Source organism: Bos grunniens, chromosome 9, assembly GCF_055505025.1.
Source record: "Bos grunniens cultivar Pamir isolate PY7600 chromosome 9, Bosgru_T2T1.0, whole genome shotgun sequence".
Taxonomy (NCBI): domain Eukaryota; kingdom Metazoa; phylum Chordata; class Mammalia; order Artiodactyla; family Bovidae; genus Bos; species Bos grunniens.
In genome coordinates, this window is record NC_141173.1 from 40956645 (window position 1) to 40977990 (window position 21346).

At 38.3% G+C, this 21346-nt stretch overlaps 2 protein-coding genes across 8 annotated transcripts in view; one reads left to right on the forward strand and one right to left on the reverse strand.

The window, feature by feature from the left end:
* Positions 1–2190, reverse strand: part of CDC40 (cell division cycle 40) — a 48219-nt gene extending 46029 nt beyond the window's left edge. The window contains exons 1-2 of one of the 2 annotated variants that reach the window (XM_086317353.1): positions 1981–2190; positions 1518–1738 (exon numbers count right to left, since the gene is read on the reverse strand). In XM_086317353.1, coding sequence (XP_086173479.1) covers positions 1518–1738; positions 1981–2122 — 363 coding nt within the window. In that variant the 5' untranslated portion in view covers positions 2123–2190. Of the gene's footprint in view, positions 1–1517; positions 1739–1980 lie in introns of those variants that run through there. The other variant, XM_086317355.1, reaches the window with a different exon arrangement.
* Positions 2167–21346, forward strand: part of WASF1 (WASP family member 1) — a 70096-nt gene continuing 50916 nt past the window's right edge. For 4 of the 6 annotated variants that reach the window (XM_086317356.1, XM_086317359.1, XM_086317360.1 and 1 more), the window contains exon 1: positions 2597–2733. The gene's annotated coding sequence lies outside the window, so the exon portion shown is untranslated. Of the gene's footprint in view, positions 2260–2481; positions 2734–21346 lie in introns of those variants that run through there. The other 2 variants (XM_086317358.1, XM_086317357.1) reach the window with 2 other exon arrangements.

A 21346-nucleotide genomic window follows, 5' to 3' on the forward strand; every position in this document is an offset into this window, starting at 1 on the left:
CCTTATTGTGCACTTGGCTGCTGCTGCTGCTAAGTCACTTCAGTCGTGTCTGACTCTGTGTAACCCCATAGACAGCAGCCCACCAGGCTCCGCCATCCCTGGAATTCTCCAGGCAAGAACACTGGAGTGGGTTGCCATTTCCTTCTCCAATGCATGAAAGTGAAAAGTGAAAGTGAAGTAGCTCAATCCTGTCTGACCCTCAGCGACCCCATGGACTGCAGCCTTCCAGGCTCCTCCGTCCATGGGATTTTCCAGGCAAGAGTACGGGAGTGGGGTACCATTGCCTTCTCTGCCACTTGGCTGGCTGTTTCCTATTCCTCAAAGCCACTTTTTCAAGAAGACTTCCCTAAACAATCTAGAGAAGTCAGGCTCCTACCTTATTCTCTATTACAGAACTCTATTTCATGGAGTTCTGTTTTTCTCCTTCACTCTGTAACCACTTCATTTGTTCACATTTTACTGGCTGCCTTTTCCACGAAAACTAACACATCAAGGTATCAAAGATGTCTGGCTTATTGGCCTCTGTGTCTTCAGCTCTTAGAACAGTTTCTGGGAAGTAACATGTGTTCAATAAACACTTGTTAAAGGAACTATATAACCCAATTTCTCCCTCTATCACCTTCCTCAGTTGGGAACATGCACACTATTTCTTAAATTCAAGGTCTTTTCTCACTGCCTTGCCTTATATATGCACTTTTATTAGACACCAAGCTTTATTTAGTCACAATAATCCTCTTATGTATGTAGGTGCTTTAAAAATTATACCTCCATTGTACAGTCTCAGGTGAGGAGACTGAGGAGGCTGTCTAACTTGCCCAAGTTCAAACAAGTGGTGGAGCCGGGATCAGATTCTAGTTCTGACTTCAAAAACAAAACAAAGCCAGGCCGCTGCTCATTTAAAGCGAGGGCACATACTCTACTCTGGGAAGTTCTGATTTAGGTTTGTTTATGTTGTTACACCTGGAGAAGGCAATGGCACCCCACTCCAGTACTCTTGCCTGGAAAATCCCATGGACGGAGGAGCCTGGTGGGCTGCAGTCTATGGGGTCGCTAGGAGTCGGACACGACTGAGCGACTTCACTTTCACTTTTCACGCATTGGAGAAGGAAATGGCAACCCACTCCAGTGTTCTTGCCTGGAGAATCCCAGGGACGGGGGAGCCTGGTGGGCTGCCGTCTCTGGGGTGGCACAGAGTCGGACACGACTGAAGCGACTTAGCAGCAGCAGCAGCAACATGTTGTTACACCTACTCTAACCAGGGCACATCCTAATCCAGAAATTCAAATTTCACCCCCTCTTCCCGACTACGGGAGCCAAGAGCAGGGAGTGGAGGACTGTTTCGAACTTCCAATTCCCAGCTTCTCCCGAGAAAGACCTACAGAGGGAGTGGAATCCAAGCGATAGCCACTCAGCTGTCAGGACCGAGGAACAGGTAACCGCGGTTCTAACAAGTGACTGTCGGATTTTGGAGGAGAAACGGACAATCCCCGCAGCGCACCAGTGGCCAAAGCGCTTACCTTAACTGCCACCTCCGGAGCGGAGTCCACTGCCACTGCCAGAGAGGGCTTATCCGAAGACGATTTAGTTAAGTGCATGAGGGAATCCGCGGCTGGCAAGGAACACCGCCCACCCTCACTGTCCGAGTCCGATTCGGACCCTGAACCCGAACCATAAGAAGCAGCGAGAGCTGCAATCGCAGCCGACATGACGGCAACAGACAATCTGTGAAGACCAGGCCCTGGCGGAAGAAGGAGCAGCTTTAGGTCCTGACAGATTGCAGTAATAGACATTATTTAGTTCCTCTCCTAAGAAACCATTTATATTTTAAAACAATCAACACAGTCGATAAACTAGTATTAGAATAAGTGCAGTGGAACTCGAGATTTGGAAATATCTACCTAGGGAAACAGAGACTATTATAACAGCTTACAACTTTCGGGACCTATGTGACTAGATTAAAGACTACGAGTTCCGAAATACCTTGAGGCCGCCAAGTGCTACACTCCCGGCGTGCAGCGCGGCGGGAAGCCGAAGAAGCACCATGGGGATTGTAGTTTGGAGCGAGGGGCGGGGCGGGGCAAGCAGGCCCCTCTTTGACCCCGCCCCTGAATGGTTGGTTCATTCAATTGGCTATCATCTTCCCTCATTCCCCGGCCAAGCACTGTTCTCACCGTCCCCCTCCCCCAAACTGAGGATTGGGCAATACCATATAAGCCTCAGGAAAGGGGGGGGAAGAGCGATAATCATCCCCACTGATGGGTGAGTGGGTGGGGGCTGAGTTTCCCACCACAGCTGCACCTGGGCACTGAGAGCTGAAGAGGAAAGTGAGAATCTTAAGTGGGAAGACGTTGACTGACGGGGAATAGCTCCTGGTGGGAAAGATGGGGGATTAGGTGGCGAGAGTCCAGCGGTTCCCCCCCTGCTTCAGGCGCGGGTCTCCGCGTCCGGTTGTGGAGCGTCGCGAACGAGGAGGGGGCGGGTGGGGGGCGGCGGCGGCGGCGACTCACGGTGTTGTTCGCTCGCGCGTCGAGCACACGGTGGGTCCGGTGACTGGCGGACGTCGCAGGCGGCGTTCCCCGTGGCCCGGTTCCTCGACCACTGCCCACAGCGGGTTCCACCCGGGAGACTGACGCTCCTGGAGGCTCTAGGTGGAGTCCCGGGAGCTGAGGGGGACAGGCAGCCGCCGCCGAAGCATGAAGAAGGGGTAAGGCAAGAGCCCCTCAAGATTTCTCGGTGAGCGCGAGTCTCTGAGGAATTGTTTATCAGGGGGTCAGGGTACCGGGAGAGGAACTCTCCCCCACTGGCCAAGAACCGAGAGAGGTGCGCTTGGAGCGCTAGCCAGCCAAAGGTTGTGGGGATGGGCGCGCCTCCCCCGCGACGGCCCCCACCCCCATTCGCGGGTTTCCAGAGCTCCGGCCGCCCACCCGCCAGCGGAGCTGTGGACCTAGGGACCCGGCGGCCGGAGGGCGCGCCTGGTTCTCGGTTGCGGGGACCGCCTCGAGGCTGCTCTAGGCGGGGAGACTGCGGGTCTCACCTGAGGTGCCACCGCCTGAGCGCCCCTGCCCCCGCGACCCGCCTCTGTGCCTGCTCGCTCCCGGGGAGCCTGCGGCACCGGGTGCTGGAGAAGCCAGGCTCGAGCTACGTGCCCGAGGCTCCGTAAAGCCAGCTGGTGCGTTTGCGTGTTTGAGCCGCGAGTCTGTGTCTCTAAAGACACAACATAACGGTAAAGCGAGTGCGGGGATCCCTTTCTTCGCTGGAAGAGGATGCGAAGCGGGCTGTCGTCTCCGACGCCTCCTCTGGGGAGAGGGGGGCCTTGGGCAGAGTTAGGGAGCTGCTCACCCAGCTCCGACGTCGGCGGGACTCGCCCATTGTGCCACCCGGATAATTATTCAACTCTGCAGCATCCATTGCACCTTTTCCCATTTTTCTTTTCCCCTTGCTATAGCATGCCCCCTAGCTTCGGTACCCTGACGCCTTCTGTTGCACTTGCGGATGATGAACTGGAATAATGGCAAAAAGAAAGCACATCTGACCTGAGCATTCACAACCTATCTTATAGCCGATTTATTAAAGAATCCCCAACTAGACTAGATACTTGAACACGATTCAGTTTGATTCTCTCGTTTTCTATGCAAAGTGTGCCTAGGTTTATATTTTAATTTTTTTTTTTTTTTTGGTGTTATATCCACGTGTTAGCTAAGTCTTGTTTCTGTCCAGGAATTGATGTATTGGTTTATTGGTTATGCAACCCATCTAATGTTCTTTAATTTGTATAGGAGATAACTTTCATTTTCCTAATTGTTGATAGCACTATATCATAGTTACGGACACAGTTTGTCTTTCGAACTCTCAGGAACTGTTTTTTTTCCCCCTTATGCTCTAAGTTTCTGTTAGGAAAAGTGTTTTTCTTTACTGTCCAATATTTGGTACCAAATTTCTCAAGTTTTGAATAAGGAAAGTTTTGTATATCTTTGTTTTTCAGTAATGGAATATTTGATTGCTAATCCTAGGCTTCGGTTGAATGAAAGGAAGCATTTAGTATTTAAGATGGGGTTTTAACTGAAATAACGATACATTTCCTAAATTTATCTAATTTTACTTTTTATTCTCCCTTTGCAATGTCATGTATTTAATTACTTGTCAGAGGATTTCTTCTCATTTTTTTTAACTTCTGTCTGCAAGGATGGGTAGGCTACAATTTTGCATGATCTACCTGAAAGATAAAATATTTTTTAGAAACGGAAGAAACAACTGTTGGTTATTTGATTATTATGCTAAAAACTGTTTACATCTCATTATTTAAAAATAAATGATTCGCTACCAAAAATAAGTGTTTTATTTTTCTTTTTTGTAATCCTCCCTTTCTAGCTTTTCTTGTTTTAGATTGTTGGCATAACCCTCTTGGTAAAACGAATTTGCACATAGGCATTGCAGAGGCAGTTGTTTTAAGGTACAGTAATTGTTTTATGGCACTTGGAAGTGGCCCACGTATAACTTGATGATGTAGAATCAGTTGCTTGTTAGGAAATGACCATGCAGTTTATAAAATGGACACCTTGCCTTGGTTTCCTTATATGTAAATGAAAAAGTCCATTTATGCCACCAGCTGGTATGCATAAATTAAGTAAATATGTTTTCATGATGCTTTTAAATATTTTAAAATACTTATTCACATATTTTAGCTGGTGAATGGTGAAAATATTTCAGTGTAAAATACAGTGAAAAATGTCATTAGGATTTTCTGTGGCATGTTAGAATGGCTGATTTACATTGAATTTTGCTTTGAAACATGGCTCTAAATTGAATGTTTCTCATCCATCATATTTTTAATAATTGCAAATTTAAAAAGTAATAGTTAATACATATATGTAGTTTTCAGTATAGGTTTAGTTAATATTGATGAAAAGTTACATGATTTGGTAATAAAAAGTAGAGTATTGAATAAAGTTTGTGAAAAAGAAAATCTCCGGAAAACATTTAGACCTTTTTCATTGAAAAACTTGCAGAAGACACAATTCAAAATACATTTTCAATTTGTAATACATTGATGTTTGTAGTGTAATGTAATACATTGACTTTGTAATACATTGAAAATACATTGATCATTTGTAAGGTATGATATGGAGCTACTTTATTCAGGTTTGTAAATAACCATATATATGTTCAGAGAGTGTATCAATATAATACCATATTTAATTACACATATCCCTTTATTGTCAGAATAAGGTATTGCCAAGTACTTGATTTTCATTATTACAGTATCTAGTAGCTTTTGATTTCCTTTTTGGAGGGTTAATTCAATTAATTTTCATAGCAAAAACTGCTATTAAAGTATATTATTACTTTTACCAAAACAATACTTTTAATTACTTTGTGGTGAAATTTCATATAAATGATAAGACTATTCAAATATTTTTAAGGTTATTACTGTATAGTTTCCTTTTTAAGAATTAATTTTATGACACTTTTAATGTTTCCTTAAATGACCAACTGAAATTCAGCTGTCATTATTACTTCATAAATACAGTTAACTCAAGATTTCTCTAAGCTCAGGAGATGCCAACTCAGGAGATGCCAACTCAGGAGATGCGGGCTGGATCCCTGGGTCGGGAAGATCCCCTGGAGAAGAAAATGGCAATCCACTGCAGTATTCTTGCCTGGGAAATCCCATGGACAGAGGAGCCTGGGGGCCTGCAGTCCATGGGGGTCACAAAGAGTTGATTTGAACATGACTGAGTGACTAAACAACAACTGAAATTGCTAGCATAGTCTTAGCAAATAGTATAGATTTAATTTTTGTTGGACTAATAAAATGAGAGAATGAAGAATATCCATTGATTTAGTGTACCATGTAGAAAAATTTTAAAAGATATATCAAATTTTCAATTCAGAAAGCATACAGCTTTATCTCAAGAGAAAAGAAAAAAAATGTATTGGGAAGTTCTTTGAACTTCACTTACCTATTCAGGTATAATTCCTTTACCCACACATTTTTTGAACTAGCATTAGAGATTGCATAATGTATACATTGCCAACCTTTCATTTATGAGATGATAATTTCTTCTTACCTCTTATAGGTCACTTCATGAAAATGTACACTGAAGGCTTTTTTTTTTAAATTCCTAAATTATATGAGTATAGAAGTGTGTATGATTCTTTTTTACATACTTCATTTTTCCAGTAAAATATTAATAAAAAGATGTATATAGATTGTATCCTGTGGTAAATGTGCCCAAATACCTAATTTTAAGTGACCTTTAGTGTAGAGCTTTTGCTTCCCTGGTGGCTTAGAGGGTAAAGCATCTGCCTGCAATGTGGGAGACCCAGATTCAATCCAAGACCTAGGTTCAATCCCTGGGTCGGGAACATCCCCTGGAGAAGGAAGTACCCACTCCAGTATTCTTGCCTGAAAAACCCATGGACCGAGGAGCCTGGTAGGGTACAGTCCATGGGGTCACAAAGAGTTGGGACACGACTGAGCGGCTTCACTTCACTTGAAGAATTTTGTGTTTTTAGTCTGTCACACTTAGTTTATAATTTTGAATCTTTGTGTATTGGTAGTTTGTAACTTCCAATACAATTTATTATATTTTTAACTTGTAAAATGGTTTAGAACTTGGAACTTTCTCTGAAGCAAATTGCTTGGTGGTTAGATTTTCAGACAACTCACCAAATTTAACCCATAATCAACTTGACTGATAGGAGTAGACTAATAATATTAGAGAGTTGTAAAGTTATGTTAATAATATTGAAAGTCCCTTTGATACTGTGTATAACAGTCTTTCTGTGGGAAAATCAGTATCTACCTTGAAATTCTAGGAATACATTTTTTTGTGTTAGATGTGACAGTTTTATTAGGAACTTGTCCTCTGACACTCATTGGACATGAAGAAGATCTTCCTCAGCGTTATATCATCTTGGGCAAGAGGTTAGAGTATGAGAAACTGGAAGGAGCTAGGATCGTCTTTGTAACGTTGAATAAGTAATTTTACCTCTTAAGGTCTTTGGTTTTCTCATTTATAAATTGAGAAGGTCGAGGTAGATGATCTCTGAGGTTCCTTTTGGTTACAAAGAAAATTCAAAGGTGTTTCGAAGCTAAGTGTAACCCTTTGTTCTGAGAGTTCATTTTCCCTTTCTAATGTCACTGCTTATATACTTTCTGTCAGAAAATTTATTCTTTCTGGATCTACTTCTGAAAAGATTATACTGTTAATCTTTTCCTCATATACCTATTCTTGGAAGCAAGACTTTTTAGATTTTTAAAGTTGTTAATGGCTGCTGTTTTGTTTGCGTTTGTTTTCTTTTTTTTTTTAAACTCCCAGCACCACCAAGAAACAGAATTAAGATGATTTTCTTTGCTTTCCTCTTTAGAGTTTTTTACTGACAGCCTATATGTGAGTCAAGGTATACTTTAATTATACTTTGGAGAAAGAGCATACCCAGTGTGTCTCCAGAGAAATTTTTTTAGAAGGCAAAATATTGAAATGAAGGTTGTGGAGTCGGTATATGAAGGTAAAGAGATGTCATACGGCTTGATAATAGAGTTGACAGATAATGTGTGGGGAGACGTGGGTTCAATCCTTGGATCAGGGCAATCCCCTGGAGAAGGAAATGGCAACCCACTCCAATATTCTTGTCTGGAGAATTCCATGGACAGAGGAGCTGGTTGGGCTACAGTCCACGGGGTTACAAAGGGTTAGACATGACTTAGTGATAAAACAACAACGACTCTGTATTTTTATTTGCTAAATGTGGCAGCCTTACCTTGGATGCTGTGATACTTTGGGCAGAACAAGAGTGTGGGTGTGGGGCTTCCCAGGTGGCACTGGTGGTAAAGAACTGCCTGTCAATGCAGGAAACCTAAGAGATGGGGGTTTGATCCCTAGGTTAGGAAGATCCCCAGGGGAGGGCTTGGCAGTCCACTCCAGTATTCTTGCCTGGAGAATCCCATGGACAGAGGAGCCTGGTGGGCTACAGTCCATAGGGTCGCAAGGAGTTGGATGCGACTTAGCATGCATGCATGCGTGGTGTGTGGTTGGAGGCAGAGTGAGAAAATCGTCTTCCCTGAGGACAGAACAGTTTTGTTGTTGTTATTTTGGTTGGTTGCTTTGCTTTGCTCTGCTTCATTTCTGTGTTTCTAACACTTGTTCTTTAAGCTAAATGGATATTTGAGCTGATATAATTGGAACAGAGGAGCAGGTAACTAATTCTCTTAGGGAGGTGGTAAGATCAAGATGCTGTGAGAAAAGAGGTCATGAAACACAGCTCTGTTTTTCATATACACTGGAGTATTTTGTAGGTTTTAATTAAGTTCTTATTTGGAGGTTAATAATATTTAAGAGTAACAGGTAATATGGTCTCCTGAGAGGAAAAGAAGTACCATTGCTTGCTTGCTCTATGTGCAAGCTACTGTATAGATAGTTATATTTATTATCGTATTTATTTGATATCATAGTCTTATGAAGATTTTATGGAGGAAGAGGGTTAACTGAATTAAACAAGTTTATTCTGCTCAGTAGAAGCACAGGTTCTCTGGAAACCACTCTCTTCCCTTTCCCCAGTAAGTTACTACTGAAGCAGCCATTTTAGTAGCTTGATAGTAGTAATTCTGCTTGCCTACTACTACCTTCTACCCTGATTTCTGAGGGTAGTACGTAGTAGTAAATAAGGTATTGGTGATTGACAATTGTAAATTTTGACAATTTAGTGGTGATTATCTCATGCTAAACCAGTTATTCATTTAACACGTAATTGTTGGGGGCCAACTAGGTGCTAGACACAGAGAATAAAGAGTAATACAGAGGTCTTGATTCTTTTGGAGTTAATAGTATGGTAAGAGTCAGAAAGTAAAAACATGTTTATTATTGGACTGTGATGAGTTCTATAAGGGACAAGAACAGGCAACCTAGTTACCTTGAGAATCAGGGACAACTTTGAGGAAAGATGGGTGGACATTAGCTATGTGAAAAAGGAAGAGAATGTGAAGAATACATGGAAAATGATTTTGAGATGGGAAAGAGCTTATTAGGTTCAAGAAACCAAAAAAGGCCAGAGTTGTTAAAGCTGAGCAGGAGGGATTGTGGCTTGATGGGTGGTTGTGGAGGTAAACAGGAGCCTGATCGTGCAAGGCTACAGAAGTTTTGGTTCAGTGAAAGTTATGGATTTTTATTGTAAGTGTATTGGGGAAGGCCATAAAGGATTTTAATAAGGGTAATCACTGAATCAAATCTGACTTTTAAAAAGATCACTGTGGCTTAGAGGGGGTCAAAGAGATCAGTCACAATTCTGCCCATTTTTGTACTTTATTGGTTTAGTTCCAGACACTGCATTGAGCTGGGTATTCAGGTTTTCCTGGGTCCCAGGTGTCCAGAGAATGGAATAATTTGTTTTCTCTTCAGTTGCTGAAGCTGTAAGACACAGAACTGAGAAACTGTTACTGGCTTTGTTTCTTGCCAGGTGAAGTATTTAAGTAGGGGCATCTTGAAGAAAGAATAAGAAGCAAATACACAGAGTCCTGGCTGTGTTCAAGTGTCTTTGTCCATGGTCCTGAGATTGGGTTACAAAAGGCACCATAATATCTCTGTAATAAGTCGTGCTTTTTACATAAACTGGTTGGAATGATATTTTTGGTACCTGGCAATCAACCAGTTGAATCCTCTCATGGATTTAGTAATTGGTACAAGGTCACAATGCTAGTAAAAATGGTAGAGGTGGAACTTGAACAGAGATTTCAAAGTCCCATTTTTTCCTATTGCCCTATGCTGTCAAGCCACCACTCCTTAAATTCGTGATTCTAAAGGGATTCTAAGGACGTGGGTGTTGAGTGTGATGACATCTGTTGGATGATGGCAGCAGTGCTTTATTTTGTTTGTTTGTCAATGGGACAGCTTCCTGACATTATTTTCTCTTAAGTAAGTTACTCAGGTCTACTCTAATAAGTTAATCTTTCTGTAACGATTAACTCATTAAAAAAAAAAAAGGAAAAGCCTTGTGTGTCAGGAAGTGGATTAACTTATTTGATTCTTTTACTGAAAAATATGAAGTCTGTTATGTTTTCCTGTTAGACTACAAAAGTAAGCTTTTTTGTTTTCCACTCCTTGATGAGACATATGTTGCATTGTATCTGGGTTTTTTGTTTTGATAAATTTTTGTAACATAAATGTGCTTTATCTCCAGATAAAGCTGGAGAATTTTAGAAAGGTTAAGCAAAATGGGAGGAATGGGAGAAGCATTTTATATTTTAGTTGAAGACTAGCACACATTTATTTTAAAAGCCAAAACAGAAGCTGTGTGTGACATATCATAATACATGGCTAGAAGACATTTTCAAAGAACACTCTTTTGGTTTCATTGGTTTTTCTCTGTTGATTTTCCTTTCTCAATTTCATTGATTTCTGCTCTGTGTGTTTTTTTTTTTTTTTTTTAATTCTTCTGATTAATTTAGACTTATACTGCTTTTTCTAGTTTCCTAGAGTGGAAGCTGAGCTTATTGATTTTAGATCTTCTTTCCTAATATGTACATTCAGTGCTGTAAATTTCCCTTTAAACCTTGCTTGCGATAGATCCCACACATTTTGACAAGTGATATTTTCATTTTCATTTACTTCAAAATACTCAAAAATTTATCTTAAGACTTCTTTGACCCATATGTTATTTAGAAGTGTGATGTTAAAATATTTGGGGATTTTCCAGCTGTCTTTATGGTATTACTTTCCAGTGTAATTCCATTGTAGTCTGAGTGTATGTGTTGTATGATTTTTGTTCTTTGAGGGAGAGGGAGGGTGTTTTACCGACCAGGATATGGTCTGTCTTGGTGAATGGTCTGTGTGAGCTTGAGAAGAATCTGTGTTCTGTGTTGTTGGGTGAAGTACTATGTAAATGTCAGTTACATCCAGTTGACTGATGAATCTGCTCAGTTCAACCCTATCCTTGTGAATTTTCTGCCTGTTGGATCTGTCAATTACTGATAGAGAGGTGTTCAAGTCTCTGTAATAGTGAATTCATCTATTTCTCCTTGAAGTTCTATCAAATTTTGCCTCACATATTTTGGTACTCTGTTGTTAGATATATATTGATTGGCTAGAAAATTCCTTTGGTTTTTTAAGTAAAAATGGAAGACACGTTTTCCATTTTCACCAGTAACTTTATTGAACAACATTTTCACCATTTTGTTCCACTACCTTCTGCCATTTTCCAGGCAACTTCATAATTCCATCTTCCCAAAACTTTTTTATCTTTTTGAGCAAAGAACTGTTCCAGCTGCCTTTTACAGTCTTTCAGGCAATTGAAATTTTTTCTCTCAAGAGAATTTCGTAAAGACCAAAATGGACATCTGAAGGTGTGATGTCTGGTGAATATGGCAGAGGAATCAGAACTTCAGTCAAACTGTTAACAGTTTTTGCCTGGTCATCAAAGAAACATGCAGTCTTTCATTATCCTAATGGAATATAATGTATTTTCTGTTGAATAATTCTGGATGCTTTTCATCAGCTGCTGCTTTCAATTGGTCTGACTAGGAGCATTACTTGTTGGAATTAATCATTTGGTTTTCAGAAAGAGCTCATAGTAGAGGACTCCTTTCCAATCCCACCATATACACAACAAAACAGCACCTTCTTTGGATGAAGACTAGCCTTTGGTGTGATTGGTCATGGTTCATTTCGCTTGCTACACGATCTCTCCCATCACACATTATTGTCCAGTGTTCACTTTTCATCATCTGTCACAATTTGTTTTTAAAATCAAATTTTTTTTTTACATTTAAGTAGAAATGTGGAACTACTTGTCAGTATTTTTTTTCACTTATGTGGAACCCAAACATCAAATAATAACATAACCAAGCTGATGCTAATGATTTTTAGTGCTTGATCCAGATATTTTGAGTATGTTGGCTTTCTCCTTCATGGTATAATGTTGACTGTTTTCAGTTAATGTCTTGGTTTGATCGTTAACTTCAACTGGTCTACCTGACTGTGGAGCATTGTCCAGGGAGAGATCCTCAGCACCAACTTCGTAGATCACTTTTGACACATTTGATCAGTCACAGCACCTTCCCCATGCACTGTGAAAATATTTTTTCCATTTAAGTTTCATTTTACCTTTCTTGAAATAATAATCCTAAAGGAAATCAGTCCTGAATTTTCATTGGAAGGACTGATGCTGAAGCTCCAGTACTTTGGCCACCTGATGCGAAGAAGTGACTCATTTGAAAAGACCCTGATTCTGGGAAAGATTGAAGGCAGAAGGAGAAGGGGACGACAGAGGATGAGATGGTTGGATGGCATCATCAACTCAATGGACATGAGTTTGAGTAAACTCCGGGAGTTGGCGATGGACAAGGGAGTCCATGGGGTCACAAAGAGTCGGACACAACTGAGCGACTAAACTGAACTGACTGAAATAATAAAACATAATATGCTGAGAAGCTTGCTTTTTTCTTCCATATTCAATATTAAAATGGCTACACAAAAATTCACCTCTTTTGATAATTTTTTTTAAATGCATGCTGATATGACAGCTAACTGTCAAATTATAAGCTAACAAATTATTTTGAATGAAGTTAAAGACAACTAACCAGCCACTAGGGCTGTCTTATAGGAAAAACTGAACGAAACTTTTGGCCAATCCAATACATTAAGGATTGTTATGTCTTCTTAGAGAATTTATACCCTTATCATTATATAATGCCTTTCTTTATCCTTGAGATACTCCCCTGCTTAGAAGTCTGCATTGTCTGAAATTCTGTGTCTTTATATTTAAAGTGAGTTTCTTGTAGACAACATTTGGTTGAGTCTTTTTTCTTGTTTATTATTCTTAGTGTATTCTGATATTCTCTTTTAATTGGTGTGTTTGAATCATTCATGTTTAAAATAGCTATTGATATAGTTGGATAACTACCATATCTGTAAATGTTTTGTATTCATTGTATTTGTTCTTTTAAAATATTTAGAATGTTGGAACTTTTGAAATATTTGACTAGTTTAAAAGAGCAGTGGAATAGATAAAAATTAGAATTGTTCTAAAATTTAAGACATAGATTGATTTAAAATAAAGATGTGTTATTAGCAGTCCCCTGAAGAAACAGAATGGTTACCCATGTGGCCAAATTGCTCTTGACTTAAAGGTGACACCAGTAATAACAGGGGCACCATTTTTTGAGCACCTGTTATGTGCTAGGTACTGTTCTAGGCATATGATGTAATTCTCACAACAACCCAGGGGAGAGATGTAATTCTCACTTATCAGATCAAAACTAAGGTTTGGGCATAGTCTGCAACAGTCTTTCACAATTGTAGCCACAATCTAACTGCCTGGTCTCTCATGCTTACTCCTGATTCAGGTATCCTCTAGATGTAGTGGAAAAATGGGATTATTTTGATTTAGTTGGTAGGTGGCAAAATTGGACATATGTGTTAGGGGTTGGTTCCAGAGTTCAAACCACTTGTGGAGTAAAAATCATGTACCAAATTATTGTACCATAAATACAAAGAGTTGAATGAAAATGGCTATGTCATATCCTTTTGATGAAAATCTAATTATTTTCCCAACAGTTTGTACACAATTGAAAGTTTACTGAATTGTAGAGAAAAGAGTACTTTGCTTTAAGATGATCTCAAATGCTAAGTGATTTGGTGGTATTAGAAACAGAGAAGTCCAAAAAAAAGGAGTAAATTTTCTTTGAGGAATGAGGAGTTAATGATGGTGAAATTGGTTTTGGATATATTGAAAATGAGTTAATAAGACATTGTGTTGCAGTCTGTCAGACAGATAGCATAGGTTTGAGTGTTTACAGGGATGTTAGGGTTGTTTATATCAGTACTTTAAAGGGATAGTTCAAAATCTGGACATAGATGGATTTATGAAGAAGAGAAAGTATAGAATGAACTAGGGCATAACAAAACTGTTGACTCATTATTTACAGAGTGGAAATTTAAAAGACAGCAGAGGATGCTGATGATGTGATCAGAGAAGATGTAATCATTATGAATATAATGGTATTCATATCAGAATATTATTCTGATATGACCCTTCAGTTGGGACCAGAGGATAAAGTAAGGCCTTGTGATCTGGGCAATTCTCTTTGGAACAGGGATCTGAAATGCTAGTGAGGTAGGAAGGGAAGCAAAGCCAAAAGTATGTTGATGGTTTTGAAAATAGAGAAGAACTAAAGGATCACAGGGACTTGATAAGGACAAAGAAAGTTAATAGTGAGGAATTGGAGGGGTGAAATAGGATATTTCAGTCAGAGAGGAACATTTCACAGATGGAGATCTTAGAGGCAGAACTCTGAGAGTCTATATAGACACTGATGTGCTTAGTAGTAGAAGGGAAGGGGCCACTCCTCAGTCCTCAGGACTGGAAGCACTGATGTTTGAGCCCTCAAGAGAGAGAAGGTATATTTTAAGAAGCTTTGCTGTAAGTCTGTATGCCTCTAACCATTGCTCTGGGGTCAGCAGGCAGTGCATGCCACATCATTTGAGGTAGGAATCTTGGAGGGAGGAAAAGGGTCATGCTTTACTTGTGAATGATCAATTATAAATATAGTTGTCTTCTTCTTTGCAAAAATAAGTGTTTTTTCTTTGTAATAGAAGCAGTCAACAATTGTTGGAGATCAGTGTTAATATAATTTTTATCATCAGTATAGTCATGGAAGTAAACGAAATAAAGATTGTCCCTTAATGGTTATGTATATAAAGGACTTAGTTTCATTGACATTAAAAAGAAGATTTAAGTTTCTATTTTGTAATTTTATGCTAAGTACAGAAAGATGACAGTAATGACCTGTCATCAGTTGAACATGAATTTTAATGTATATTTCTTGTAGTAGAGATGGATTTCTGAGTTCTCTAATTTGAAATTAATTAAATCTGCTCATTAAAAGTCTGCCTGTTATGTGAGAGGTCATATTAAGAGCAGAAACTGCTGGCTTAAATAATATTTACTCTAATATCCTTATGGAGTCTTTTTTAGGATAAAATGAGATAATTGTTATAAAAAAGTCTTCTGAAACAAGTCCAAATTAATGTAAGTTCTAACTGTTTTAGGCCCATATGGGACTAGGACCATGGATAAGGTCATAATTTACATTTTTAATGAAATATTTAGTATGGTATTTAAATGTTTCTAATGTAATAAATGACTGGAATAAATAAAAAGTATTTGTTTTGGTATTCATCAGTTTAGCTTTATTATTTTTAAGTAACTCCCTATACCAGTAATACTAGTAATGATTTATTGAAAATTAAGTAACTTCTTTTCAACTTTTTTTGTGTCTGTTTGAATCTGTTTTTCATCAGCACCTGCCTCCTCAAATGATAAAATTATCTATAATTGACCTTATTTGAGGATTATAGCGAGGCGGTCAAGTCCTTTAAGATATAGATGTATCTTACTTTAAGAACATTTAACATGAAACTGCTAATGAAGTGAATATAGATACAAATACGAAAAAAGGTCCGAGGACTGAGTCCTAGAGTACTCTTAAGATTTGGAAGTAGAGAAGTTGTGAAGGAGGCAGGAGGAAAGCCAGGAACTTGAGGTTTCCCGAAAGCCACAATAAGTAATTTCAAGGAATGAACAACTATTAAGAGGTTTAGTGAAAAGAGACTTCAGAATTAACCGCTGGATACAGCAGATAATTGACCTTAGTCAGATGGTTTGCTACAATGCTGGAAATGAAAGCCCGAATAGGACAGATTTAAGTGAGAATTGCAGGAGAAAAATCAGAGAACTAATTCAAAGAATTTTGCCAAAAAGGAGAGCCAAGAAATCAGGAAGTGGGGGATTAAATGGCTAAAGGCAGAAATAGGACCAAGAGAAGTTTGTTTTTGTTGTTGCTGTTTTTTAAGATGGATGAAATTATAGCATGTCTCTATATTGATGACAGTGATCTAGTAGAGGGAAAACAGTGATGTAGAAGAAAGAGGGGATAATTAATCCCTACTGCTTAAATAAGATTTTGGAACTGGCCTGGAACTTTTGCCACCACGTGAAATGGTATCTGTGGAGAAATTTTTCACTTCAACATAGGCAGATTACAAATGACTAGTTACCCAATTCATCTGCTGTTTTATACTTGTAGATTACTTTTAGTGATGAGATGGAAATTGTTAAGGCTACATACTTAACAGTTTCCTATTGTGATAACTGCATTTATTTTCAAGTAAGGAATAGGATAGATAATAATATGCTAATAATAGCAGATCTCACTGATCTACTTGAGCTTGTCTGAATTTGCATTGTTTTAATCCATTAGTCTTAAAGATTTTTTGCTTGCACATTTCCAGAAAGAAAATGTACTCTTTTACACATTGAAGTTGAGTAGTATAATGTTACTGTTGTAAGTTTAAATCATTTTCTTGTTAACAGGTAATAGCAAATAAGCATTTATAGCAGGATATGAGCATTAACTATATTGGAATAAATGGTTATTGCTATTTGACTAAATGAGTTTTTGAGAGCTATATCAGAATATAATTGATGTACAATTGGATAAGTTTTGACTTATGGATACGCTTTGAAATCATCATTACAATCAATATAATGACCCCCACACACACAAACCAATTTTCTGTTCTTTGTAATTCCTGCATCCTGTCTTTCCTTACTCCTTCCATCAATCCCAATCCCTACCCTAAGCAAAACCACTAATCTGCTATCTGACATAATAGGTTGGTGTGTATTTTCTGAAACTTGATATGAATAGAATCATACAGTGTAGAGTCTTTTTTGTTTGGCCGCTTTCATTTAGTGTAATGACTTTAAAATTTATCTGTATTTTCATACGCATCATTAGTTCATTTTTTACTGAACACTATCCCATTTTATAAACATTGTTCCAGTGGATAACAGTTTGTTTTTTATTGGTCTGTTGGTGATCATTTGGGTTTCCAGGTTTTGATTATTACAAATACAGCTGCTGTGAGTTTTCAAAGAAAGTACCAAAGTGTCTTTCAAAGTGGTTATGTCATTTCATAGTATTTCTACAAGCAGAGTAGGAGTTTGGTTGCTCCACATTCTTGCCATTTTAGTTTTAGCCATTCTAATAGGTGTGTAGTGGTATCTCCTTGTGACTTTAATTTGTGTTTTGCTAAAGAGTAATGAGGGCTTCCCGGGTGGCTCAGCTGGTAAAGAATCTGCCTGCAATGTGGGAGACCTGGGTTTGATCCCTGGGTTGGGAAGCTCCCCTGGAGAATCGAAAGGCTACCCAACTGCAGTATTCTGTCCTGGAGAATTCCATGGACTATATAGTCTATGGGGTTGCAAAGAGTTGGACATGACTGAGCGACTTTCACTTTTAAAGACTAATGATGTTGATCATCTTTTTAAATGTTATTTGTATATTTTCTTTTGTGAAGTATCTGTTCAAATATCTGGATATTTACCTTTGGGTTGTTTTCTAATTGAATTTTATTGTCTTTATTTGTGTTAGTTGCTCAGTTGTGTTGGATTCTTTGCGACCCCATGGACTGTAGCCCACTAGGCTTCTCTGTCCATAGGATTTTCCGGGTGGAATAGGTTGCCATTCCCTTCACCAGGGGCTCTTCCCGGATTGAACTCAGGTCTCTTGAATTGCAGGCAGATTCTGTACCATCTAAGCTACCAAGAAAGGTTTCTTCATTCTAGATACATCAAATATGTGATTTACAAATATTTTCTCACAACCTGTAAATTGTCTTTTCATTCCCTTAATGAGAAAGCAGAAGTTCTTAATTTCGATGAATTCTGGTTCAAAAATTTCTTTTTTTATGGATTGTGCTGTTGGTGTTACATCTAAAAAATCTATGCCTAAGTCAAAGCAGTAAAAATTTTCTTTTTTCTAGACGTATTATAGTTTTACATTCTACATTTAGGTATGTGACTCATTTGTACATGGTAAGAGGTAAGGATCTAAGGTTGTTTTTTTTTTTTAATAGCGATATCCAGTTGTTGTAGCACCATTTAAAAAAAAAAGAATGTCAACTTTGTATCTGTGGAAGGAATCAGCTGACCAAATAATTCATCAGTTGGATTATTTCTGGACTCTTTTCTGTTCTATTGGATATTTGTCTCTCTTCATACCAGTACTACACTACCTAGAATAGTGTGGCTTTATAATAAGTATTGAAGTCGAGTAGTATAAATCCCTTAATACTGCTTTTCTTTTTCAAAGGACAATGTATTTCTTCTTTTGTGAGGTTCACTAAACCTTGTGTCTTTTCAGGATTTTTCCATTTCATGTAAGATGTGGAATTTATTAGTATAAGTTGTATGATATTTCCTAACGGTTCTTTTAATATCTGTAGAATCTATAGTGATAGCACTCCTATCATTCCTCAGATACTGTCAGTTTATATACTCTTTATATGCCACCCTTCCCCATCAGCCTGGCTAGTGGGTTATCGTTTTTTATTGACGTTCTCATTATTTTTCTGTTTCAATGACTTTTGCTTTCACCTTCACTATTTCCTCTCTTTTGCTTACTTCCAGTTTAATTTGCTTTATTTTTTCTAGTTTGTTGAGGTGAAAATAGTCGAGGCCATTCATTTAAGACCTTTCTTGTTTTCCAGTGTAGACATTTTAATGCTGTAATTTTCCCTTTATGTACTACTGCTTTAGCTGCTTCCCTCATACATTATGATACTTTTGTTTTCATTTTCATTCAGTTCAAAACAACTATTTTTTCCCTTTTTATTTCAATTGGAGTTATTTGGAAATATATTTCCTAGCCTTCAACTATTTGAGGATTTTCCATAGATCATTTTGTTGTGATTGCTAATGTAATTAGATTGTGGTCAGAAAACATACCTTGTAGGATTTAAATCCTTTTACATTTATTCTTATTTTATGACTTAAAAGTGGTCTCTCTTGGTAAATGTTATTTGTATACTTGTAAGACTTAAAAATGTGTTTTGTATTGTTTTGGGATAGGATGTTCTATAAAGTTCAATTATCAAGTTGGTTAATGGTGTTCTTGCTTACTGACTGTCTGCTTGGTCTATTAGTGATTGAAAGATGTTGAAATTTTTAGCTATATCTATGGACTTTTCTGTATTATATTGTACTTCTGTTACTTTTTACTTTATTGAATCTATTTATTTGTAAAGTAAATAAACATTTTAGATTATGATGTATTCATGATGAATTGACAGCTTTGTTAGTATGAATATCTCTGGTAATATCCTTTCTCCAAAATCAACTTTGTCTGATATTAATGTAGTCACTCCAGCTTTTTTTTTTTTTTTCTTTAGCATGGTATATCTTTTTCTGTCCTTTTACTTTTAACCTCTTTGTGTATTCATATTTAAAATTGTTTCTTATAGGCAGCATGTGGATGGGTCTTGTTTTTTAATTCAGTCTTACAATTTCTACCTTTTAATTGGCATGTTCAGATCATTTATGGTTAATGTGATTATTGATGACAGAGTTTAAATCTACCATTTTGTTATTTTCCTTTTGTTGTAATGTTCATAAATGTCTTATTTCCCTTTTCATTTTCTTTTAGTGTGAGTAAATTTTAAAAATTTATGGCTATGCTGGGTCTTCATTGCTCTGTGGATTTTTATCTAATTGTGGTGAACTGGAGGTACTCTCCAGTTGTAGTGCACAGGCTTCTCATTGCAGAGCACATGCTTTATGGCACGTGGGCTTCAGTAGTTGCAGTGAGTGGGCTCAGTAGTTGTGGTTCCTGGGCTTTAGAGTACAGGCTGAATAGTTGTGGCTCACAGGCTTTGTTGCTCCATGACATGTGGGATCTTCCCAGACCAGGGATCAAACCCATGTCTCCTGCATTGGCAGGCAGATTCTTTACCACTGAGCCACCCGAGAAGCCTGAGTAATTTTTTTTTAATGATTCTGTTTTTTCTCCTTTGTTGGCTTAATAGCTGTAACTCCCTGTGATATTTTAGTATTTGTTTTAGAGTTTTAAGTATACATTATTAACTTATCATAGCTTACTTTTAGGTGGAATGGTGAATTTTTCACAAATCAGTTCGTTCAACTTTCAGATTATGTCACTGCTGCTGCTAAGTCTCTTCAGTCATGTCTGACTCTGTGTGACCCCATAGACGGCAGCCCACCAGGCTCCCCCGTCCCTGGGATTCTCCAGGCAAGAACACTGGAGTGGGTTGCCATTTCCTTCTCCAATGCATGAAAGTGAAACGTGAAAGTGAAGTCACTCAGTCGTGTCTGACTCTTCATGACCCCATGGACTGCAGCCTACCAGGCTCTTCCGTCCATGGGATTTTCTAGGCAAGAGTACTGGAGTGGGTTGCCATTGCCTTCTCCAGGAGTCATATCTACCTGGATTCAAATCCCAGCCATGATACTTAGTGTAGAAGGTATACTTCCTATACCGTAGTCTTCTTATCTGTAAAATGGAGTTAAACTCTTTCATAGAATGGTACCTGACATACAGTAAGCACTATAATTTGTAGCTGCTTTTATTAAAAATTATGTTGATGAAAATCTCTTATGAATCCTAGCTACCTTGACATCATTCTTCTCCCATCACCCTAGTGAAAGTACCTATTCTTTAGATTAGTCATTTGTCTGCTACGCTTCTGCCTTTCCCAATTTGAATCAATCCTCTTGCCAAATTAATCTTTCTTCAATATAACACCAATCATGTAATATCATTTCTCAGTTCAAAACTATTTCCACCTGACTGCTCACTTCCTCCAGAATTAAGAACAAACTCTTCATCCTGACAAGCAACATAGCCCATTGTATCTGTCTTCATCTTTCCTTTTCTTTCACTACTGTTTTACTTTTAGTCTATATAATTCAGTCAAACTGCAGTCTCTTTCTTCTCCAAATATAGTTTCCTGTCTCTGAATTTGTTGTTGCTGTTTTGTATGTTCCTATAAAATTTTGAGAGCAAGTATGTCTGAAAATTACTTTTTGGACCAGTGTTCACCTGTCATAATCCTTTACATCTTTGAAGGCTCCCATCAAATATTGGGTTGGCCAAAAAGTTAATTTGGGTTTTTGTAAGATGTTGTATAAAAACCCAAACAAGCTTTTTGGCCAGCCCAATACTATTTATTTCATTGAGCTTTTCCTGATACTTAACTGGTTGTGGTTTTTCCATTCATTATATTTCTATAATTCTCCTGTGCTTTTCTTGTATCACTAGCCTTGTACTACCTTTGTTTATACAGGTCCACAGTTCCCTCTCTGTAGTTCTAAAGTTCAAAAGACTCTGAAAACTAAAAGTTTCTCTTAAAAAAAAAAAAAAATCTAATTTAGTGGCTCTGGTGGGCAAAATGATAGCCCCTGAAGAGGTCCATATCCTAATCCTGGAACCTGTAAACATTACATTACTTGGTAAAAGGGGCTTTGCAGAGATGATTAAATTAAAGATCTT